The 26,680-nt window shown below is 38.1% G+C and overlaps 1 protein-coding gene across 7 annotated transcripts in view; it reads left to right on the top strand.

The window, feature by feature from the left end:
* The window catches only part of dipk2ab (divergent protein kinase domain 2Ab), a 43,821-nt gene extending 23,479 nt beyond the window's left edge, over positions 1-20,342 (top strand). For 3 of the 7 annotated variants that reach the window (XM_082184363.1, XM_082184364.1, XM_082184367.1), the window contains exons 3-4: positions 4,960-5,263; positions 17,797-20,342. In XM_082184363.1, coding sequence (XP_082040489.1) covers positions 4,960-5,263; positions 17,797-18,128 — 636 coding nt within the window. In that variant the 3' untranslated portion in view covers positions 18,129-20,342. Of the gene's footprint in view, positions 1-4,391; positions 4,788-4,959; positions 5,264-17,796 lie in introns of those variants that run through there. The other 4 variants (XM_082184365.1, XM_082184366.1, XM_082184368.1 and 1 more) reach the window with 3 other exon arrangements.
* Positions 20,343-26,680: the final 6,338 nt, after the last annotated feature.

The following is a 26,680-nucleotide window of genomic DNA, read 5'->3' on the forward strand; positions in this document are numbered from 1 at the left end:
TTTGTTTTTTTCTGTTAAAATGTCAAAGCATTTTGTAATATCCATCCGTGTTTTTAAAATTTGTTAAATGACAGACGTTTTACTGTTAACACTTAGGGATGTCCCGATCCGATCCACGGCATCGGTATCGTGCCGATACTGGCCCAAAACGCTAGATCGGATATCGGAGGGGAGAAAAAAAAATATCCGATCCGATACCCATTAGGGGTGGAACGGTACGTATTCGTACTGAACATACGTTCGGTGCATGGATTTACACAGAGAATACACCGTATAAAAATAAATAAAACGCGTGCACATTAATTAATGTAATATGGAAATAACGATACTGTTAGATATGCGCATATGCGGGTTCTTTAGGGACACCTAATCTGTAGGCCCGCCTTAGCTCTGAACGCGCGTCTATATCGCTTCAAACGCTCACTTTATCATTATACGCGCGACGCGTCCTATTCAATTTGGACACGCGAATGGATTCAAACTGTTCAAGCATCGAACTAGACGTGATAGACGCGAGTTTGACGCTCTATTCGCATTTGGTGTGAACGCAGCAAAATGAACAGGCTGCGATGTCAAGATTGCAATGCTGGAATGTGTGTGTGTGTGTGTGTGTCAGAGAGAGAGAGGCACGGGCGCAATCAAACAGTTGAACCATAAAAACATACTCCGTCATTTTCATAAAGGACATCATTAAAACTGCAAAAAGTGTTTTAAGCCTACTTATTTGTGTAAAACACAACATTGTGCTTTTCTCAAACTGTAAACTCTTGTCAAACTGTAACTGTAACTGTCACCCAACCAAAATCACACACACACACACACACACACACGCATGTGCTGTTTAAAAGCAAAAATGATCTAATCTTTTGGACATTCATGATATTGCATTGGTTTTCATTTCTTGTCCTAAAACAGAGCACTAATCTGTTTGTTTTTAAGTTACACATTCTACATTGAATAAAAAAGAAAATCAAATGTGTTTTTAAAAGTAGTATTATTTTATACAGAAATAAATTATTTATAATTCAGATGAGAATAAAGTTAAAGTTAATAAAAATTGTAAGGAAACACATATATTGATCTGAAATATAGCAAATAAATTTTAAATTCATTCAGGTTACCAAACATATCTCAAGGTCTTTTGAAAAAAGGGTGGCAGTCTTTCATTATCAACTGTTGTTGTGGACTATATACTGGAGAAGTATTTGTTCTCCATTTGAGTGAGATGTTTTTTTGTGGCTAATTGAGCAAAGAGCTTCCATATATTTTATTATTAGTAGTATTAGTTCAAGAATAAAATAAAAATATCGGATTGATATCGGTATCGGCAAATAGCCAAAGCTGCGGCATCGGTATCGGATCGGAAGTGAAAAAGTGGTATCGGGACATCCCTAGTTAACACAGCCCTCATTGTCGGAGTCGTCTAACTTCTACTTGATATTCTTTTTAGAATAAGTGATTCGTTTTGCTATTATTGGACTTCTGTCTATTCATTGTCAACTGTTTTCTATAAATATGTTTGTATTGGCTAACATTTATTCAGCTAATGTGTGTCCTGTTTAAAATGTGCAATGTTCAAATGCAAAGACAGCACGTCACAAACAGAAGCCCTTTATTCTGTGGAATTTAGTATCATATTTGGATATTGGAAAAATTAAATTAAGTAGCCTATCTTAAATGTACACACAATATTCCCATGTTGTTTTTTTCGGTTTTTTTTTACTGTTTTCTAGGGGTTTCTTAATTTTAGACTAGTTGACCAGCACACATTTTATGCAATGCAATACAATGCAATGTAAAAGTCTTTACTATCGCTTTTGATCAATTTAATGAATCCCAGACTGACAGATGCTGCTGCTGCATGAACTAAGCTATGTAAATGCGCCTGTATGCTGTATTGCTGAACAGCCTCCGGGCCTCCTTACGTATGTCTTTCTTTGGTAAAGGCCACTCTTAACCCTCATTAACAGAGCAAGACTTCAACAAATCCCAACACAAAAGCTACTGGCCTGCTGTTTCTTTATTCAAATCCTTCTCTTTGAGGTTTGGGAGGTGTATTCCTCCCCTCTCCATGGATTTCTCCCCCTTCCTTCTGGAGAGCCCCTGATCGAACAAACACAGGAAGTGTGCTGAGAGTGAGCAGTGCTTTGAGGCTGGGCTGTTCTCTGTTGATTGACCCAGTCCTCTAAGAGTATTGACCGCCCTTACTCGCAGACTGCATGCCCGCTTCAGCTCTGCCTCACGCTAATTACTAATATCAGAGTGGGCTAATATTGTTATTATTGCACACTCCATTTTATAGTGCTTTGGAACAAATTGAATTTGTAGAAATTGTTGGCACGGTATAGCGCTGATTAGAGGGGGAGTGTGTGTTTACCGCATGGATTTGTTCGTCTAACTGGAGCGCGGCCTGATAGTTTGAGTCTTATCTTATCTGTCCCTTCTTAGAGGCCACGGCTAAAGAGTCAAAGGCTTAGTGCAATAATCAAAGCTGTCTACTTTCTGCATGTACACTGCTGATGGAGAGGAAGACAAGGTTCTGACATGAAAGAACTGATGAGGGACAATGACATTGTTACTGTGAGAGCAAGTGCAATGTAATGTGTTTGGTCATTTGGTCATAAGACTGGTTCATACAGTAGTGGGCTACATTGTTGCCATGACGTCATTATGTTGAGTTGTTATACTCCAAAGCCACACCTCCTCCAAAACACCTCATGTCTCGAATCACATAACATTACAATAATAATCTCCGACTTGTACCACCTGACTTCTGCAGATTCATTTCGGTGTTATACATTTATTAATTAGATTAACATTAACACTCACATCTATTCAAGGTATGAGGAAAATATATTTTACTTGATGGTTACACCACATGACATTTTTAGAGTCATTAAAAAGGTAAACTTTTAAAAACCATATGAAACCAACATAAATACAAAAATTATTAAAGATTCCTTAGAAATTGGCACATGCATTTTAAGATTTTTAAAAGATCCAGGGCACTATTATTGAGATCCAATTGCATCTTTGGGGTATTGCCATCTCTCCAAACTTCAGTAAATTTAACTTATCTGGGTATTCCATGCACAATGAAAAATATAGCTGCAAGCAGCAATCCGTGGCCAAGCCCCGAAGGCATCACAAGCACAGAAAGTACAGCAAGCACAGCAGCACAACAAGTTATGTAAAGCACAGCAGCGCAGCAAGTACTGTAAGCACAGCAGCTAAGTAAGCACATATGAGAACAAACACAGTGACAGTCAACTTCAGAAAGTTATTTCTCGGGAACGGAAGCAAGTGTCAGAAATCTGTTCAGTCATTTCGGTGGGGCTCGATCCAAATATCATCTGAGGCAATTTCCATAAGAATTGGGCAAAATTGTAATGAGTAGTAGTGAAAAAACAATACTATACTTTTCAAAATGGCCACTACTGTAATGGGCAGAGTTTTAATGTAAGATGCTGAATGTGATCAGCATGAAGAGAGGAATCAGGTGTACTAAGTTAAATTTTTCTAGATCAAATGGTTTAAAAGTTATGACCATTAGAAAAAAAAAAATTTTTTACTGGTGGTGGCGCTATGGAGTTGGTCCTAGAGACTCAAAAATTGGTACATTTACTAGTCATTACCATCACTACAAGTGTGCCTAATTTCATAATTTTCCTTTGTTCCGTTGATAGGGCTGCCATTGACTCCCATTCGGGAAAAATAATAATAAGAAAACTAACAGATACAATAGGGTCTATCCCCTTCGGGGCTTGGCCCCTAATTAAGATATTGTGCTCAACATACTTCATACTGCAAAAATAGCTCAAGCAGTGTGGTAGTATGGCATTCTGAATGCACCATTTGTGTTCTACCGTTCTGTATTACCAGTCTAAGAGTGTGTAACAAAAAGCTCTCGGACTGAACTGCAGCCGTTTTATTCTGCGTCCTTTTACTGATTGTATGTTTTTAAATAATATGTGTATAGTGAAATATTAATGAGACTCTACATTAAACTTTAACCAGATTCTGAGGAAGATTAAACTAGACTATTAAATTTCTCTGACTGTGAAATAAAAGGGAATCCAATTGCAGTTGTACGCCTTTTTCCCTTGCGCAGCGCTGTCTGTCAATATCAATGAAGCCCGTGTGAGTCATTTGAGTAGCTCAGAAAAATAAAGCAGGTGAAATTATTGCTGAATATCAACAAAGTTCCCAGAGCAAAACCAGATGAAGTTTTTGTACATTTCAAATATGAATCATTAAAATAGAGTGGCACTCTGATTGAATAAACCAGATGTTGTGTTCTGGACAGTGAATGTATTTGGTTTTTCCTTTTGTTTTGCTCTAATTTGTGCTCTTTCATATCTAATTGACTCTGCTTTTCCATGCTGCGGTAGATGGAATAGACAGAGTCGCTGTAATGAGACGTGCCCACTCAAGGCCCTGAGAGACCAACCTAGTTACTGGGGTACAGCTGCTTTACTTGCCTCATTTGTGTATATCTGAAGAGGATAGCAAAGTAAAGTCACAACTGACAGATGCCTCCCCAGCATCCACAATTTTCCTGCCTCGATGTGAGTCAGACAAAACAAGCATCATATTAAAATAATAACCTGCTGTTTTGCATGCAATTGATGTCGTGTTTTCCCCCTCTTCAAGTAGCCCTCCTACCAGAGCTGTTAGCTTTCATCTCAAAACATTTCAATTCCGACGTCTGGACACCAGAAGCATTACCGTCAGCGTTGAAACCAATCACAATTCCCCGTAGTCCAATTTACTGTTATTCTATGAAGGTATTTGAAGTTCATATGGAGTAGCCAACTTAGTTTGGCCGAAGAAACGTTTTCATTTGAACTTGATGACTGTTGAAGGGGTACGATAGGAATTTTGAAAACTCACTCAGTATGGTCTTTTAACTGTCATTGTACATAAACTCCAAATCGTTCCCTTGTGTGCTCTTTTCAGAGTTTCCCTTCAGACGAAGGCTGGCCATTTGCGAAGTACCTGGGTGCCTGTGGGCGGATGGTGGCGGTGAACTACGTGGGCGAGGAGCTGTGGAGTTTCTTCAATGCTCCTTGGGAAAAGAGGGTAGACCTGGCCAAGCAACTGATGGACATTGCTGAGCAGCTTACCAACAACGACTTCGATTTTGCTCTCTACCTGCTGGACGTCAGCTTTGACAACTTCGCTGTGGGCCCGCGGGACGGGAAGGTCATTGTTGTGGATGCAGAGAATGTTGTGGTGGCCGACAAGAGGTTGATAAAACAGAGTAAGTAAATAGATTGCCCCTTTCCTACATGTCCAGTAAATCTCATTCTCTTCACAGAGTGTGGTTTACTGCAGTTACAACTGCATCCTACACTCTAATTTGCTCCCCCAAAAATGTTGTTGTTGCACACCCTCATGTTGTTCCAAACCCTAATTACTTTTTCTTTCACAAAAGGAGACATTTTAGAGAATCCACTGATCATTTTTTCCCCCATGCAATTACAATTAATGGGGACTTTTTGGGACGATTGCTTTGTGTGCAGAACAAACCAACATTTTAAGTGATTCTCTCCATTGAGCTGTTAACTGCTGCCACTAGAACACTAAGTTGATTTTGAGACGAAACAGTCAGTGATTCTGTGCTGTGGATTACATTGTTAGTTGAAAACATGAGGCTCGAAATAATAATTATTATTATTATTATTATTTATTTATAAAAAAAAATTGCGAACCAGGCATCAGTATTTTGGTTTGTTCTACTCTTAAAGCTGTAAAATGACTTCAGAAGACTTTAATTTAATGCACAGACTATATTTCAAATTTTCAATGCATACAGACTGCTATGATAATTTTGTGGTGTGGTGTATCCTTGTGAATCATTGTACACATGAAAAAAAACATTGGCAGACATTTATCAAAATATATTTTGTGTTCATAAAAAATGCATACATAGAAGTTTGGAACAGTGTTACTATTTTTAACTAAAACTTAAACTACTAAAAATTATTTTATTAATTGGAATAAAGCGGAAATAAAATAAAATGAAGATGGAAAAACAAAGAAAGATTTATTTTTATTTTTATTTTTTATATCTCATTAATTTTTGTATTTAATGATGATTAGGCAGTAACCAGTTGTGCTGAAGTTCTACATACAATCATTTACTCAAGGTACATTGTAAACCCTGCTAAACACCTGTAGAACTGTTATATCAAGAAGTGCTGTTATATCAAGTTCGTCACCAGCACACAGAGACATGTGCCTTTGTGCTTTTAGCCCAGAATCTCAGGGGAGATACCCAACATCAGATAGAACACTATTCAGAGAACAAGGTTTGTTCCTGAAAGCCTCAGATAGAATACATGTCTATGTGCGTGTGTGTGTGCGAGAGACTCTCACGTGAGGACAGAATGACGCCAGTTGGTACTCTCTTAAATGGCGACTTGTCATGGTGCCAAAAGCCTCACAGAAGAAGCTCTGTCATTGAAGTGGGAGCGAGCCCTCGAGGGGAGGGTGTCCCCTTTTACCAGTCAAACAGCTCAGCTAGGATGAATTTAAATTGTTTTAGCTCAGCTTTGAAGAAGTACTAAAGCACTGTTTTTACAAGCTAGCTTAAGGACATTGGGTTTCATTCACAATTAATTACCTTCTAGTTGTGTAATTATGCGAGTAGAAAACATTCTCATGCTAAATGTTCACTGAATTCACAACAGGTGCTATATTGGAAAAACTGACATTGCAATATTTTGTTTTTTTGCTTGCTCTCTTTCTCTCTCTCTCTCTCTCTCTCTCTCTCTCTCTCTCTCTCTCTCTCTCTCTCTATCTATCTATCTATCTATATATATCTATATATATATATATATATATATATATATATATGTATGTATATGTATATGTATATATAATATATATATACACTGAACAAAATTATAACCACAACACTTTTGTTTTTGCCCCCATTTTTCATGAGCTGAACTCAAAGATCTAAGACTTTTTCTATGTACACAAAAGGCCTATTTCTCTCAAATATTGTTCACAAATCTAAATCTGTGTTAGTGAGCACTTCTCCTTTGCCGAGATAATCCATCCACCTCACAGGTGTGGCATATCAAGATGCTGATTAGACAGCATGATTATTGCACAGGTGTGCCTTAAGGCCAATTATATACTTCTGCGTCGAGTGTATGCCGTAGTGTACGTCGTAGGCTACGCACGTAGGCGACGCCGTCGTGAGCATTTATACTTCTGCGAATGTCTGTGTTGCTCTGCAGTTACACCGCCGAAACGCTAGTTGGCGCGGGTGGGTTTTAATGTCCCATTGTGTTTACATTCCTCGCGGCTGTTTTGAGTTTAGGTTTCTACGAGCAATGGCGACTGAAGGAGTCATACAGATGGCTGTATTTCCGCACTTCTTCAAGCAATCTCTCGGTCACTTGGTCTATTTCCATGGCTCTTCACTGATCTTCGGAATTTAAAAATGGCGGGCGGGCGGTGCAGAGTGCAGAAGATCATTCCGGAAATGCGTAGGAGTAAACGCGATGCTATCCAGCCGACCAATCACAGATCTTGCGGTCCGCGTCGCCGCGACGCGTAGTTACATTTTTGAGGAGGTGCGCGTCAGGGTACGGCGAAGGGTACGACGTATGGTACACGTCAATGCGTATGCTACGCCGTACCTTCTACGCGCACCCGACGCAGAAGTATAAATTGGCCTTTAGGCTGGCCACAATAAAAGGCCACTCTAAAATGTGTAGTTTTACTGTATTGGCGGGGTCCGAAAAATCAGTCAATATCTGGTGTGACCACCATTTGCCTCACGCAGTGCAACACATCTCCTTCGCATAGAGTTGATCAAGTTGATGATTGTGGCCTGTGGAATGTTGGTCCACTCCTCTTCAATTGCTGTGCGAAGTTGCTGGATATTGGCAGGACCTGGAACACACTCGTATACTCATCGTATACGCCGATCCAGAGCATCCCAAACAAGCTTTATGGGTAACCTGTCTGGTGAGTATGCTAGCCATGCAAGAACTGGGATGTTTTCAGCTTCCAGGAATTGTGTACAGATCCTTGCAACATGGGGCCGTGCATTATGCTGCAAAATGAGGTGATGGTCGTGGATGAATGGCACAACAATGGGCCTCAGGATCTCGTCACGGTATCTCTGTGCATTCAAAATGCCATCAATAAAATGCACCTGTGTTTGTTGTTCATAACATACACCTGCATACCATAACCCCACAGCCACCATGGGCCACTCGATCCACAACGTTGACATCAGCAAACTGCTCACCCACACGACACCATACAAGCTATCTGCCATCTGCCCTGTACAGCCATCGAATGTGAGCATTTGCCCACTCAAGTCGGTTACGACGACGAACTGCAGTCAGGTCGAGACCCCGACGAGGACGACAAGCATGCAGATGAGCTTCCCTGAGACGGTTTCTGACAATTTGTGCATAAATTCTTAGGTTATGCAAACCGATTGTGCAGCAGCAGCTGTCCGGGTGGCTGATCTCAGATGATCTTGGAGGTGAAGATGCTGGATGTGGAGGTCCAGGGCTGGTGTGGTTACACGTGGTCTGCGGTTGTGAGGCCGGTTGGATGTACTGCCAAATTCTCTGAAACGCCTTTGGAGACGGCTTATGGTCGAGAAGTGAACATTCAATTCATGGGCAACAGCTCTGCTGGACATTCCTGCAGTCAGCATGCCAATTGCTCGCTCCCTCAAAACTTGTGACATCTGTGGCATTGTGCTGTGTGATAAAACTGCATATTTTAGAGTGTTCTTTTATTGTGGCCAGCCTAAGGCACACCTGTGCAATAATCATGCTGTCTAATCAGCATCTTGACATGCCACACCTGTGAGGTGGATGGATTATCTCGGCAAAGGAGAAGTGCTCACCAACACAGATTTAGACAGATTTGTGAACAATAGTTGAGAGAAATAGGCCTTTTGTGTACATCAAAAATTTTAAAAAAATAAAAATAAAAATCAGATCTTTGAGTTCAGCTCATGAAAAATGGGGGCAAAAACAACACATGAATGAAACACTGCATTGTTTTTTGGGCCAGTCTAACAGTATTCAGGTACAAAAATTGAATGATCAAATGTAAAATAACTGCATAGCCTTCAGTGTATAAATTACATATAATTAATCTTTGTTAAAGCTACAAAAGTGCATTTTGTTGTTTGAATAACATTGACATTTATGATAAGACCTTATATTGAGATGGCTTGGGTGTGTATTATGCATTTTATTGGATAAAATTATACAAATCCATTTGATTTTGTTTATATTATTATAATAGTAGTATAATACACACTCAAGCCATCTCAATATAAGGTCTTATCATTGATGTTAAATTTCTATGAGTAGGTGCTTTTATGAGGGAAAAGATGGATATAATGTCCTTGATGACAGAGGATTTCATAGAGGAGTAATAGCATGCTGCTGTTCATCCATCTACACAGAAACAGTGAGAAACACTTCAACAGATGAAAGATAAATCCAGTAAATACAAGACAAAGTATGGTTCGTCTATTTTCTTTACTCTGTCACAGGTGTTTTTAAATGAATCAAATGTATCTGTAAGAAATGCTGGTCAGCATGGTAAAACCCTCTCATCTCTTAATTCATCTCATTTAAAGCAGCACCGCTACAGCCATCAAAACACCATTTGTGTATAAATACACCGCCTAAAAAAATAAATGAAGACACTCAGTGTCAGACTTCAAATCTTATCTTTGATCACCCAGTGAGTCGGAGCGCTGAGATTATTGAAGTGCATCATTCTGCATCCTCTGCGCCAATCTCAATATGAGCTGTTCTTGAGAGGACTTTGATTCTGATAGTGTACAACAAATGGTTATAGTTATTGTGCTTGCTTATTTGTTGATTTACCCTGTTGGAGGTCTGGGCTTAGTGTCCATATATCCTTGAAAAATGTGTCTGAATGGGGTTTTGTGGACCTGACGCAGCCTAATTAATTATACAAGGCTCCCTCAACACGGACTAGTCGATTATGATAATTGGTTGTTTTGCACAACCTTAATAGTAAGAAGAAAAAAAACTTAAAACAAGATAAATTTACCTGAGAAGCAACTTTGGCTACATTTTCTTTAAAGGCACAATATGTTCGATTTTTGGATGAACATTTCCAAAAACCACTAAAAAACGTATGTTTTGTTGACTTGTGTACTTGCATTATCCCGAATGTTTCCAACAATGGTTAAAAATCAGCAATTTTAACCAGTGTCACGGCCCATGTCATTGCATCACCTGTCAATGATGTAATTTCCGCGTTACCCTCATTATTGATGTTAATAATAATAATAAGAATAATAAGAAGAATAATAAATAACGAAACGTATTGTTCCATATTTATTTATCCTTTATATTTATATATTCATTATCCATCCATTATATTTATCCATTCATTATATTTGTATATTTTTTAAATGTATCTATCTGCTATATTTATCCATTTATATTTATTTTTGTATTTATTACATTTGCTTTTTTTATTTATTGTATGTTTTTTACCAAATCCAGTTCAAATGCCAACTTACTTATGAATCACAGTTTTACACATTTAAGTGTGTATGCACAGTTGATTATAAATGCCAGTCATTGTAATCAGACTCAACAGGAAGTTTAGTATTGCAGCAAGAATTTGACGTAGAAACACATTTCGACAGCTGTGCAACTAGATTGCGACTAAAAAAGACCCTTTGTTATGAACAATTGATGGTACAAAGGCCAGTCAATTAGGCTGCAAGTTCACCAGTGCAGTATTTAAAGAGCACAAAGCAACATTGATCCACAGATCTGTAATGAAATTATCTGCAGTGCTTTGGAGAGAGCCCAGCAGAAGTCTTGGAAACAGAATGTGTGTCTAGACCAGCGATGCAGGGAAAGCCACAGCCTAAAATGAATTTCGATCTGAAGCACGGCTCCGCACCACATCACAATCACATTTGTCTCCTTGGCTTGCTAAAAATGATCAAGTAGCTTCCTTCCAGCCTTGCAATGGGCGGATGTCTTGTCCAGACATAATACAGCACAGATTAAGATGATGTGTTTGTAAAGACAAAGGAGAAGGGAAGAGAGGGATGGGATTCAGAGGAAGAACCTTCAATATTGTTATATGGAATTGCTCTGAATACAGATCATTTTGTGTCTATTTTTAACAATGTTCAAGGTTAAATTAAACTGAACGTTTATCATCTTTGGCATGCTGTTGGTCGAATTTGATATAATTTTCGGAAATGGCAACTTTTTATTTTTTATTTTTTTTATTGTCCTAGTTCATTAATCCGTTACACACAATTTCTCGAGCTACTGTTGTTTCCAAAATTTCTGTAGAAAATGTTATTTTTCTGTAAAAATGTCACTGTTCTTTGTACGAATCTAAAGTAAATAGAATATAATAGTTGTTATTAGCATTAATTATTAAATCCTGGTAAATAATGCATTTAAAACCTCATGTAGCTGTCAAATGTTTTTTTCATTTAAGTAAAGATTGATGTAGAAAAAAATGATTGAATAACTGTTAAAGGTGTCATGACATGAAACAAGATCACTGTCCCCTCGCTATTATTTACAGACAAAGCATTATGAAATTGTTTACTTATGGTTTGCGATGTAAAAAGATAAAAATGGAAAATGTTTTCTCGTGTCATGTGTGGTCCCTTTAAATATTTATTTATATTAATAATTAATAATTTAAAAATACAGCTTAAAACATTTGATAACACTTTACAATATGGTTTAATTATGTTTTACTTAAGAACAATACTTCTACAGCATTTATTAATCAAAATTAATGTTAATTTCAACATTTCATGAGCTTAGAATTATAAGGTTCTATCTCCACTGTTAGTCGAAATTGAGTTTTTGACATAATCTGATCCATTAGGTGTTTATTAATGCCTGTGTGGTGTTATTTTTGTAAAAAAAAAAAAAAAAAAAAATGTTAGTAGTTATTAATAATTAATCAAATAAAAAGGTTCCATCTCACAAAAACATAAACCGAGTTGGGATTATAAGGTTCTATCTCCAGTAGATTCAATATCCAATCAAAATCAAAAATCCAATCAAGCTGTGTGCTTGTATTATACATATATAAATTGATTAAAATCAATGGTTATATACATTTATTATTTGAAATGTGGGGTTTTATTTGTAAAAGTGGAGATAGAACCTTATAATTCCAAACATAATCAGAGCTCTCAGAATTATAAGGTTCTATCTCCATTTGGGCCATCTTAAAAAATCCCATTTCCAAATGTGCCAGGATTTTGATATTCTATCCTCAAAGTACCTGTAGGGTGATGGTCTTGTTGAGCTATAATAGTAGATTATACTACATAACAGTTTTGCCAGCTGGGATGTAAAAACTTTGATGCTCAATATCTCAGAACTACCCTAAACGGAGATAGAACCTTATAATTCTAAGCTCACGATTTACTAATACATTATTAAAATCAACAAACAATCAGAAACATGAACAAATAATGAACGACTAAATTTTTTTTAACAAAGATTAATAAATGTTTTGTTCATTGTTAATAATTGTACTAAGGTTTACATTAGTTAATGTATTAACTAACAATCTAACAATTAACAAAACATTTGCAACATGAAAAATGGAGGAATCGTTTGGGACAGTTTGTCCAGTTTGCATAAAATGTATCGTCTAGACATAGCTCTGACAAAATAAAGACAGGTCAAAGCTTTGCTAATTGAATTTTCAGTGTTATAAGAATCCAGTGCTATAATAATCACCCAAAGCACTGTATTCTCCGCTTCCACAGGATATATTCTACAATAAATGTAATAATAATGGTAATTTCCTGTTTCCATATTTGCATATAGCATTAATTTGTGGTGCTGCACGCTTTCTTGCTTGGCTTCTAATGTAAGGGTATTAATGCATATGGGGAAAAAGTGAAACAGAAAAACATTTTTCTGAGCTAATTAAAAGCACACAACAGATACTGTACATGGAATTTAATATGTACCTCACCGGGCATAATCATTTAAGAGCTTAGTCTTCCGTGGATATTAAACCTATGTAAACTTGCACAAAAACACAGCCCACAATCGCACATTTCTTTCCCCCATGTGTTTTTTTGATATTATATCAAAGATGTATGTAACCGATTTGTGCATTTAGAGGCAAGAACAGGGTCTGATCACACATCAGTCACCCAGACTGACGTCTACCAGAGTAAATGACATCTCTTCACCTTGGCTCTCAGAGTCTGCAGATCTGTGTTGAGCAGTGATTGAGTTTAGGCAATGGTCTGGGGCCTGAGGCAGAGCCTGATGTCGGAAACGTAGATTGAGTCATTGGAGTGGAGGAAGGAGTGGCAGGAGTGCATTGTTTCTCAAACATGATTAGGGGTTGGCATCTCCTGGGTTATTTCACTCTAATCAATTTGATCATTAATGCAACTCCAAAGAGTTTCTCATCATAGAGTATGTTATTTATTTGCCCTGGTTGTCAGGGTCTTGAAAAATAAGTGTGGAGATGAAGGTTGTATGTGGTCTGTGTTCTGGGTAGAGAAAACTGCCAATTTGTGTCCCTTTATTAAGGAAGGAACATGCTGTACTTCAGAATTGTCCACCTGATTGCTTCTGTGCTAAGTCACAAATTGCTCTCTTGGTCCACCGACTGATATTTTCATTGTGTTCAAACTGAATGAGTGTGTTCAAATATGATTTATAAAAAAGCAAAAAATGTTTTCAATTTTAAAGGTCCGCTGAAGTGACTTGAAATGCACAGCATTATTCAATGCATTGACGTAATTTCCACTGAAACAAAGACAGGGCGGGACATATTGAATAGCTCCACCCCTTTTTTTAAATAGCCTATAGCGTTTAGTTTATATCTCAGCTCGGCCAGAGCCATTGAAAGCTATAATGTTGTTTTTACATTTATTAGGCTTCAAAAAATATAACATCTTTTATTTTAAGTGAACTTAAAACAATCCTCACAATAAACCCATAATAAATGTAATTTACCTGTGTCCTTCCTACCTGTCTAACAGGTAATATGAAATATACAGAAATTGAATAAAGTTATCAAACAGTCTGCACTGTTTTTAAAAAAAAATGTATTATTAAATAGAGATTAATCCTTATTAAAGCTACAAAATGTCTTTAGTCAAGAGCAGTGAGGCATTTTCTCTGTTACCTTTGTTTTTTGATTAATGACAGACAGCATTAGTCTGATTCACTTTAAGACCTGCCGCTGCTGCACATGACGGGGATCTCACACGCATCTCATTTTCTCACCTCTTTACGTTAATTTAAGACTTTATTTAACTAATTTAAGACTGCTCTTATGAGGATACTTCAGGTCTATTTTAGTTGTGTTTGTTCTATTGTTTGTTTTCCTAAATGATTGTAATTAGTTTATTTGTTTTTTTTATCACAGTTTACTTGACTTCAGTAAGAGACTTTTTTTTTTTTTTTTACTTGGGCTAGTATTTTTTTAGATATTGAAAATGGTGAGGAATTTATAAAATTTCAATGGTCTCAAAAATGTTGATATCACGACAACCTTATTTGAAGCAAAAATAACTAGATTGAGATATATATTATTATCATAAAATAAAAATACTCCTATTGTGATATAAGATTTTGGTTATTGCCCACCCCTACAATAGCTAATAAAAGTAATTATGTCTGAAAACTCTTTTCTCAGCAGCAAGAGTTTGCTCAACCCTATTTAAAAATATGCCTATGGTTATACTATGTATTACATTTTATTTTATTTATTTATTCCAGGTAGCACCAATCTCCCTATTTTAACTTGAATATGCTGCATTACTTAAAAAGTATAATAAAATTAGTTTTTTATATAGATGTATTATTTTATATAGAAGTAAATGGTGTTTTATTTAGAGGAGATATCAAAAATCTTTTCACTGAACTTACATTTTCCATGTCAACATTATTCTGATTTAGTTTGAAGCAAATTGGGTAAAAATAAGAGAGCGGTTGCAAAGAATTGTGAAAATGACAAACTTCCTGCTGCCAGTTGGTGGCACTATGACTTTGACTCACAATAGTCACATCCATGTGCTTGGCCTCCCTCAATGAACATACAGATACAGTTTAATCAAAATCAGTCAATGAATGCAGAAGTTATAACACACTTCCTGTTTCCCGTTTTAATTAGAATTAAATAGAATGTAAAGGTTAGAGAAAGATGACGTTCTCTTGGCAGTACGATGCTTGGCCAGGATTATCGAGCGTGACTCTTGGGGTTATGGTTTGGTTCGCTGGTCTGGAGTAAATTCATATTGAAAATGTCGTACTCCTGGGTAGGGATATGGGGAGGTTGGTTATTTTTTGGAGTTTCGAGTTTATAGAGAGATCTGGGTAGGATAAAATATGAATATGGTTGGGATTTTAATCATTATATAATACATATTGATAGTATGAGTTTGATTGTAGTAATTAATTGGTTAATTGTAGTAATTCATTTGTAAATATCTAATTGTTTAAAGAGATGATGGAACTAAAGGAGTTATTATGTTATTGATTGCAAAAAATGGATAGAGATGAGAGATGAGCCTTATATGGCTGATACATATGTATATAAAGATGGTCCATCATCTGAAAAATTTGAGGGAGACCGAAGAAGAACCCGGTCCAAGATCCTTGCAGCAGGTTGCAAGATGGCTGGGAGTGGCGGTTGTTCCTGCAGCCCCAACACCAATGGCAGGGTGGCAACTAATGGCGGTGGAGGAGATGGCTGTGCGAGAGCCTGGAGATTTTGAAGAAGCAATATCTGACGGTGAAGGGGGAAGTACAAGCGCAGCTGTTGATGATGGATCCAGCCGTGGATGAGCGAGTGTTGGAGGTGGCCGGCTGATGGGCCAGACGAAACTTGAGGAATATGCAAGGAGGGTGGCCATGGAAGAGATTAGACAGCTGTGGGTTGGTGAGGGGTCAAGCCAGACGGGAGCAGAACAAGAGGAACAAGGGGCAAAATCACAGCAAGAGAACATAGCCACACAGGAGGTACAAGAACAAAGAGAACAAGTGGGGGGTGCACAATCGGAGGAGGTCGAGCAAGAACAAGAGATGCAAGACCAAGTAACCGGGGTACAGGAACAAGGGAAGGAGAGTGAGAGATATGGGTCATGATGGATGAGGTGGCTGGAATTGACTAAGCACAGATGTATGGCGGTGAACATGAGGAAAAGGAGGAGGAGGAAGCAGAAAAGGTTGGGCGAAGGAAGGAGGACTCCAGAGAAAGGGCAGGTTTGGGAAGAGGCAAGGGGAACAAAGGGAAACTGTTGGACAAAGCCTTTTTGATAGACAAGAGCACGACTGGGACAAGTTCAGAAATTGGTGCTGGGTGACTCCAATGTTGGTAAACTACCAGCAGTGCAGAATGAGAGAGAGCAAGTGGTACGCAATTGGCACATATTGACCAACTTCTGAAGAACAGGACACCAACAAGTTCAGAGGTAACGAAGGTGCTGCTGTCATTTGGCATTAACAACAGGAAGCACACTTTCATTGCTCTGCTAACCTTCCCAAATGCTCAAGTCTGCATGCCTATGATCAACTTACATTGGCTATTGCTAGTGAGAGAGACATTTTTGCTGAGAGAACTGAATGATCACATCAATACCATGGGGAAGGCCATAGAAAATCTCCTTTGTGGCCTGTTTCAAATGGAAGCCGACCTTACCCACTTTACCCAGGAGAAAGGAGAGGCGATGTGGCCGCACTGGGCAAAGCATTTAAACTGCTATGGGAGCGGTACCCTGTTAGGGTACAGTGGTGACCCTCTCCAAAACAAGAGCGCTTAATAAAGATGAAATGTCACTGTTGCGACATCATCTTTGAAGGGGAGGAAGGGGGGAAAGGTGGAGAGGAGTGAAGCCGCCATTTATAACCAGCTCGGGGGTGGGAGCCGAGAAAGAGTCAGGTGCCAGAATTGGTGTGTAAGATAGTAGAGGAGGATGAGAGGGTGGTCAAAGGAATGGAATAGGCAGGAGAAGAATGGAATTTGTACAGAGGGGATTGGGAGGCCTTGAAAGAGTTGAGGAGGGACAACACAATTGTAATTTAGCCAGCGGATAAGGGTAGTGTGGTAGTAGTGATGAACAGGGAACAGAGCATTAAGGGAGGCTAGGTTGCAGTTGCAGGTTTGGGAGTTTTATAGACCGTTGGACAAGCCGATATTCTTGGAATCCATTGACATAATTGAAGAAGAGCTAAAGCAATAAGGTTATCTGACTGAGAAACAGACGCAGTATTTGAAGGGACCATTAGTTGAGAGATTTAGTTTCCCTGAGAAAATTTGCCATTTACTATACCTGATATATATCCAAATTGAATCAAAATTATCGAATCGAATTGTGAAATTTGTCAAAACCCAGCCTTAATATTTTTCAAGATGAGGTAGTTTTCCAGAAGTAGTTTTGTAAAACAAAATCTAAGAAATGATAAGAGTGATATACAATTTTCCATTATGATCTCAGGACAGTTGTATCACCCGACACATTTTTTGTTCAGATATCAACATGAACTTTAATTTAGTGTTTAAAAACATGTTTATTTAAGATGACATGTATCACCAAGTCATTGGATGTTTGAATTGCATTCATGTATTATTATTTTTTGCATAAATTTAAAGATAAAAAACACAATTGACCCAGTTAGTTTGAAACTTATTCTTTACAAAAACCTACAAAAAAGGAAAGAGCAATTGAACATTTTGAACATTTTCATAAACTGCTGCAGTTTTACTCATGTTTCTGTCATCTTCCTCTAGATAAGCCTGAAAACTACGACGTCTGGTACGAGAGCAAGTTTGAGGAGTGCGACAAGGAGGCCTGCCTTTCCTTCTCTAAAGACATGTTGTGCTCACGGGTCACAGTGGACCACAACTATTACGCCATCTGTCAAAATTTGCTTTCACGATATGCTACATGGCGGGGCAGCTCCGGTGGACTTCTTCATGACCCCCCGCCACACATAGCCAAAGATGGCCAGCTTGAAGCTCTTTTGGATGAGTGCGCCAACCCCAAAAAGCGGTATGGCCGCTTCCAAGCAGCTAAAGAACTGCGTGAGTACTTAACCCAGCTCAGCGGTACTACTAGGTAATGACTGCCCATACCTGTCAATGCTCAACGTTCACTCATCAATGTCCGATGATGTCTTTAGGGTTTGGGGATCCCCATTAGACTTATGGCAAAGAGACTTAAGGTCTGACGAAGCTCTGTCCTTTGTAACTCTATCTCAGACCAATCGTCCATCACTACAATCTGTTATGTGTACATTTTGTTTCTCTAAATCTTTAAATTATTGAAAAGACTTGAGTTCATTGCTTTTATTCAATGGTTTATTTTGCAATAAAGGCAGCGGTTACATCATCATTGTCAACATCCTCCGGTTTCTCGCTGGAGGTTTACTTGCAAAATGGTGACACTGGGAAAGGCAGCTTGGGAATGCTAGTACACAAGCATTAACTCTGTCCAAAACGTTTTAGTGAACGTCTTCTGCCTAATTGATTCACTTACATTCCAGGAAGAATGAGTTTGGCATAAAGCATCATTTTGAGATGGTAGAGAGGATGTGGAAATCTGTACATAATTAGAGCAGATTGGAGGGGAAATGAGTTGGAATTGCTTTGCATATACCAAAGAGTCTGGTTCTATATAACTCAAACCTCTGAACTAAAAGGGCAGAGCCTTTCAGTAAAAAATGTTGCATTGTCAAACCATCAGAATTACTCCAGAGCAGAGCAGATTGTGGTTAGACTTGTTACAAACATTTGTGTTTGTATTAATCAAGCAAAGTCCAGAGAGGGCCACAATGAATCCAAATTACGTGGCACTATTGAATCAGAGAGGTCCAGGTCTCTAATCGGCCGTTAACTATAAATAATGTACTGGCACATGGCGTGATGGCAGCACTATCAAACTGAACATGCATCTGAACAGGCTAAAATGAACTTTCTATCTTTAAAATCCATCTTAACATTTCAATTTCACAGCTCTGCAATTGAATTAATCAAAATTTAATCAAATGTCTCTAACACTTAAGATCATTTACCTTTGAGCCATCAGCCTGCTGTTTTTTTCCCCTCCCTAGTTTGATTTTGCACTTGGTGGACCAATGAATTAGATCAGTATGCTAATGAGTATGCGTTAGATAATGAAGTACGCTAGCGCTTGACTGACAGCATCACTCCATTGAGCCTGGATTTTGAAAGCTAGCTAATCACTTTCAACTTGATGTTTCTGCCAGAGCAAATGAATGAAATTAATTAAAATTTTAATCTTTTTATTTCCATGTTTTGGGTTCTGGCCAGTCAGGCCCTGAAGAGTCAAAGCAATAAGTGTCGATCAGCCATTATCACTGAAGATCCCTCTGCTCTTGTCAAATCTAAACCAGTGACTGAATGGCCTCTCTTTGGGTGTTGGCACGTGAGAGATTTTATTGCGTGCATAAGTAACTGTCTGCTTTTGTACTGTACTTCTTTTTCAGTTAAGTATTATATCAGCCATGTCTGATTTTACTGTGCCTTTCATTCAGAAGTTGTATTTACAACTTTTTAGTCTGTTTAAATATCAAATAAACGAATATATGTATGTGTGTCTCGCTCTCTCTCTCTCTCTCTCTCTCTCTCTCTCTCTCTCTCTCTCTCTCGCTCTCTCGCTCTCTCTCTCTCTCTCGCTCTCTCGCTCTCTCTCATATACATGCATATATACTTCCAGTGTCTGTTTTATTTTTGATGTCATAATGCTTTGAATATCATTGATTTAAATTATAATTTTTACAGAAGAGATTAAGTTTAGGCATTTGGACATTCTTGGTTACAATCATTTGTTAACTATTACAATTCATAACAACAGTGTACTTAAACTGAGGGGTTCCTGCATTTTCCTGGATGTATTAAGGTATATAAAAAATACATCAAGGAACAATTGTCAGTGTCTTTACTGACATGTTCATTCAGGTGTAAAGGCTGAAGAATGTTGGTAACCAGACAGTTGACGGTAGCCATTGACTTCCATAGTTTTTTTCTTTATTTTTTCTTCAATGGAAATCCATGGCTACCATCAACGTCAACTACCACTAAAAAAATAAAAAATAAAAACGTATTTTTAGTTCATCAGAAGAAAGAAACTAATGCAGGTTTGGAACAACATAAGGGTGAGTAAATGATGACAGAATTTACATTTTTTGGTGAACTAATCCTTTGAGTGACTTTTCATGAGAAGAAACTCAAATGTGGCACATAGGATATGTGACAAATTTTTTGACTCTAATTAATGATTGCTATGCACTGGTAAATGGTAGAGACACTTTTTTTTTTTTAAATAGATTGGTAAAGCCCTTATACTTAAAGCGAAATCAAAGAACAAACTGGTGTGGCTTCATTTTGAACAAAATCAAGCCAAAGCAAGGAATTTGCTTGGAGTTTGTTTCAGGGGCTCAAAACAGCTTGTTAAAGTGAACTCTCTTGAAAAGTTTGCTCCAACTGATAAACATTTTCAACCTACCACTGGATCCGTGGCGATAATCAGGTAGGTGTGTGCTGAGCTCCGCTGCCTTTTGGGTGGAAATAAAGTGAGTTCACGCCATGTCGTAATTACGAGATTCCGACTTGTAAAGCGGATTGTTGTTTAGACTCCACACTGGGAGGATCACACTGTCTTTCTGCTAGTGAGTTAAGGCAGTATTTTAAAAACGTGAATAAAAAAAAAACATGTTGGTGAAAGTGAATATTTATTTGGACATTTCTACCATATGATGGACGAAGCAACAGCGAGCACCCAGCACGTGACACTTGTTTTCATGGTAACCTGGTACATAAAAGGGATAGTTCACTTTGAAATAAATTTTTGGTATGTTTTAGCTTACCTCAAGGGCATCCAAGATGTAGGTGTGTTTTTTTTCCGCAGTAGTTTCAATTTTGATATTTTTAGGTCAAACCTTTCTTGTCTGTCAGTCATATAATGCAGGTCTATGGTCACGGTCTCAAAGAGCATGCACAGAGTCCAAATTAAAACAATTTCCCGTCGTCCAAATTAAACAATTCCCCATCGTAAGTACACATTGATGGCCTAAGACACGAAACGAGCGGTTTGTGTGAGAAAACGAACAGTATTTATATAGTTTTTACCTCTTATACACAGCCATGTCCGAGTGATCTGATCTGACGTGTACGCAGACTGGTGCATAGATATACACTAGATGTCGCCTTAAAGACATTCGTTCCAATGAACTGCCGTAGACAAGGCGACATCTAGTGTATATATCTATGCACCAGTCTGCGTACACGTCAGATATGATCACTTCGACATGGCTGTGTATAAGAGGTAAAAACGATATAAATACTGTTCGTTTTCTCACACAAACCGCTCGTTTCGTGTCTTAGGCCATCAATGTGTACTTACGATGGGGAATTGTTTAATTTGGACGACGGGGAATTGTTTTAATTTGGACTCTGTGCATGCTCTTTGAGACAGTGACCATAGACCTGCATTATATGACTGACAGACAAGAACGGTTTGACCTAAAAATATCAAAATTGAAACTACTGCGGAAAAAAAGACATCTACATCTTGGATGCCCTTGAGGTAAGCTAAAACATACCAAAAATTAATTTCAAAGTGAACTATCCCTTTAAGCTTTGAATTCCGCAAAACTATGGTGAGAACATCAAATTACCATGCAGTGCGATAAAATAGCCTCTCTTTCCTGCAAACGATACCATGAAGAATGTGAATACTCACTTTCAAGGCAAAAACGAAACAAAATGTAAGCAGATATATTGGTATGAATTTATAAGTAGCAGAGGGCGATCCTCCCAAAATGATGGTGCATCCCCAGGATGCAACGCAGCATGACGCAGCTACACATTCTCTATTGAAATGTCCATACAGTTATGATGTAACAAAGCCTCATTTACTGAAATGATGTGACTTTGGCCCTGTCCCAAACATAACCCTAAGCCCTGGCGATCTTCCTCCAAATCCATGTTTGTGACGTAATTCAGCTTTGACTGCCAGGTAGAAGTCTGCTGTGGAGCTCGTGGGCTTGCGGGCTCTGCAAAAGTATGCATCGAGGTTGCATATCGGCCGCAAAGGGGGCGCTAGTGAGCACCCCGTCTGAAACCTAAAATAACAAATGGGACACCCTATGGTCTTGTGGACTTAACGAACACGCAAATGATTCGCAAAGGTTTTGAAGCTTCACAAAGCAGTGTTTCGAATGCGCCCATCACATCAAACATTTGGACTAGACTTTGCACCTCAAATGCTGTTTCAAGACATGTTTTAATCATTCCCACCTAAAAAAAATCACGAATCACAGCCAATCCTAAGAGCTTGTGTGTGGGGCTTTGTCTGTAAGCGCACTTCTGTCTCAAACTCGCAAAGACATGGATAAGTAAAAGTGTGCCGCACAAGTCTTGAAAAGTGAAGCCAAAGTGTCTCGATCGCCCCCAGGTGGTTGGAACTAGTATAGGTCATAAACCCCACCCTATCCATGTAGTCTAATGGGACGCGAGGGAAACTAAACAATCAAATTACGCTTAAAATAAAAATTTTTTCCCAAAGATGTTTTCTGTCATTTTAGGTAGTTTTTATCACACTGATGTAAGATTAAGTGTTATTTTTTTTTAAATAAGTTTGCTCTTAATTAGTTATTTGATGCTATAAAAACGTGAATGTGACGTCATGATTGACAGCTCTGATTGACACCTTCTCTAAATGAAGTAGTCACTGAGGCACCAACGGACTTTTGGGGGGATTTTCGGGAGGAGATTGGAGCTTCTACTTTAATTTCTACATTTCTATAAATGTTTATTTCACACCGACATAATGAGTTGTTCTGCAGTAAACTGTACTAACCATTTCTGAGAGAGTGTGAGCGGGACCTTGATATCACGGCTCCACTTCATGCTCATTACTCAGGTCCCATTCACTACTACCCAGAATCAGATCCCAAATCAGCGCAAGATGTCAGCGTCATATTGGGACTTTGGCGGCTTCACTTTTCTACAATGTAAGAGAATGAAGGTGCATCGTCCATCTTTTTTTACTGTCTTTGGGTATAACACCAAATACCCAAGTATAAAACCAAATAAATTTTAAAAATATATATTATTCACACTGAGTGAACGATATAATATTTGCCATTGGACACACACTTGCTCATAAAGAATTAACAGTTTAAACGTTTTGGTTTCCTAGAAGTTATTTTCAAGATCTGGGGTGAATTATTCAATGCTGCTTTCATTAAGCACAATGTCACTCAAAATGATATTCAAACCCAAATCAATACTAAACACATAAGTACCTGAGATTGCTGTCATCTGCAAGGTTGTAGAAATAGAAATCACTGCAAAAATGTAATACTCCGTCACTCATCCTGTATTGCTGTCTCATGTGTTTTTTTTTTTTTTTTTTTTTTTTTTCTTATCACGTGCCACTGCTACATCTGCTATAATCATTTAAAATCACAGGACTAAAGCCGAGTTTGCACTATACAGTGTTGGCCAATATTTAGCTGTCTGAGATATTTTGAGAATCCTAAAAGATTCCTCTCATGGGCCAAAATCTGAAGTTTTTAATCGCTCATTTGACAAGTTTGCGACAGCTGATTAATGAACATTGCGATTAAATTTTACCTCATACGAAATTCTCAAGTGGTGGTCACTGCAGAGCCAAATGACATCCAACTCCACCTCTGTAGATGTCATGGGTGGAGTTAGGGTTAGGGTGTGGTTGGATATTCTAGCTCCACCCATTACACCCAAATTACATTCAGAGAGTATGAACCTTCACACTCCACCCATGACTCTGCAGTGAGCAGCCTTTCGAAATGCTGGCAGGTTCAGAAGTTTTGATGCACAGTCCTAGTTTCTCCTACGACAACTATCATATCAAAAACCAATAGGAGCGCAGAACCAGTGAGACAACAACAAACCACCACATCTCTTTTTTTTTATTTTTTTTTATTTTTTATTTTCTATTCAGGAAAATCTATGATAAAAATGAATGCTAGAGATTGTTTGTTTGCTAGCCACCATTTCTCGCCCGCATGTAAATGCAGCTCACAGTCACTGAATGTGTCACAGATTGATGATGATTGACTGATGTGAGTCTTAATGCATGCATCTGTTTTTAACGTGTCTTGACTGCCGTAAAGTCTGACATTAATGACAACTGAGATCATACAGTGTGACAGCATGTTCAAACAGCTTAACCAACAGTTGTAAAGTACTATTATAAATCGTAGAGTGTGCACCTGCCTTAACATTATTAATTGCATTAGACAATTACATTTTTTGACATGCAGCCTTTAGCCTTACATTAGACAATAACTTTTTTTTTTAAACTTGGTTACATGTTAATGTGCACACTGGGCTTAGCATTTGAGTTATTTATATGATAAGGTTGTTTTTTTTTTTTTGTTTTTTTTTTTTTTTTACATCCAAATGGTCTTCTCTTTTCTATCAGGACAGCTATGTTGGGGATGGGAAACTCTGGCTAATGTGAAGCATATACTGGGTGAAATGAGTCCCTGTGCTGCAGCTAAGAGAGTCGGACAGCTATTAAGATCAGCTTCATTACTACTGCAGCAGCTCCTCTGATAGCAATCACCATTTCAGAAGTTGTGTGTGTGTTCAAAGATGTTTCACTGGCTAAAAGAATTACTTGATCCCCTGAGCCAAAACACATTTCAGACTCAATGCATATAGGGTGGAACTGCTAAGTGGCTAAATTATGTGTTTGTGAGTGTGTGAGAAAAAAGAGTGAGATGTGGACGTACTGTAACTGTCTGTCAGTCTATAATTATGCCTCTCTGTTTTGACAAATACATTGTTGTTGGTATTCATCATAAAACAGACACTCAGACACAAACTGTCTTCTTAAAGTGCCTTACGGAGCAGAATAATTCCAATAGTGTGCGCTTACAGGGGAGCACTGCAGGAAATGGATCTGACTCCAGGGGCCCGTACCATCCTCATTTGTTGAAATAAACACAAGCCTGAAACGACTCAGGCCCGCGTGTTTTTATCGATAGAGGACAGGAAGAGAGGAAGTTTAAAATCTCCTGCTGTCTCCCATGAGTCGAATACGGTATCTCAGAGAATCGTTCAGAATGGTTCTTATGGCTAATTCTATTCCTTAAATATTATCTGTGATATATGATCACTTTTTTTTTTACATGATCAGCTGTCCAGAAATACATAAATAAAAAGCCCAGTTTCTGGATAGTCTCTGATCTAGAAGTTCATATCTGATGGACTGGCTGATAATCAGGGTTCACAGGCTTTTAGAAATCATGTTTACAAGGGGTGTGTTCAATTCCACTGTGTGATAGAAGTGTGTAAGACTGGAAAAACTGGAAGAAGGGGCAACTCTCTGAGAGAACAAAGGGCATTAACATTTGAACTCACTCTTGTGCACCATTCGAGATGCAATTCTTACCTCAGAATCATCCTAATCTGCATCTCTTTCCCTCTTCCCCCATTCCTTCTCTCTCATGCTGAGATCACCAAAATTCAACCAAGCATCTATATGGTTTAATGTGAATAATTATCATACAGTATTACACGTTTGGTATCATTTGAAATGTCTCAGTGCGACTGGTACAAAGTTCTCATTCCCAAAGAAGTAAACTAAAAGGTAAAAGGGTATTTAAGAGTTTAGAGATAACTCGCACACAGAGGGTGTGCCTTCCAGGCAAACGGCACTCCCAAAAGGTGTAAACTCTGAATGCAAATTCCCATTTTTAGCAAATGTTTCCATGTGAAAAAAGTTTCTGTCTATATAAAGAAATGCAACAGAAGGCTTGTGGCGATTTGTAGCTCAAATTATCCTGTGATGCTGAGAGTGGCCAAGACTCTCAGCATCATGTATTTTCAAAATGTCGGGTTTAACCTACATCTTTTACTCTTTATCTCTGAGCATTTGATGTTATTGTATTCATTATCTTTGAACTGATTATGAAATTGGCATGATACATTTACCTGACATAATATTTGATTTCATTCCGACTGACTCGGAAATTGTTTTCCCAAGTAGATTAAACTGATTCGTATGTTCCCGCAAGTTTTGCGCCAGATTAGTGACAACTAATATTTGTCACCGATTCAAGTGTACTTGGTTTGCAAAGACAAGAAGTGCATTTCCGTTTAGTACAGCAAATGCTGCTTGACCAATCTAAATTTGGGTGTTTCTTACTTCTGTTTTAATTTAATGTTACTTTAGATAAGTGTACATGGGAAACCACGGCATGGCCAATCCAAAGCTATTATAAGAGAAATAATGTTGGTCAGCTTATATCTGTAATAATGGCCATACCTCTACTGAAGTAAACATTAAGTTAAATTCAAGTGTATGCAATGTGACCGATCTTAGGTATATAGCAAATACCTCTGTTCTGTGACCAAAACTGATGAGATTGTGAACGTGAGAGACCCGCGTTAAACAGAAGACGTGAAGACCTCTGAGCGACATAGTTTCCTAATCTGGAACGGGTAAAATATACATATGAAAAAAAATATTTCATTTAATCTTGTTGTGTTGCGTAAAAGGAAAGACAGTAACACGCAAAAACCTTCACCCGTATTATTGGAGACCACCATTTGGACCGATATACGGGCTTACAAGTGTGTAAATTGTAATAACAAA

The sequence above is a fragment of the Leuciscus leuciscus genome, assembly GCF_965113295.1.
Source record: "Leuciscus leuciscus genome assembly, chromosome: 11".
In the NCBI taxonomy this organism is placed as follows: Eukaryota; Metazoa; Chordata; class Actinopteri; order Cypriniformes; family Leuciscidae; genus Leuciscus; species Leuciscus leuciscus.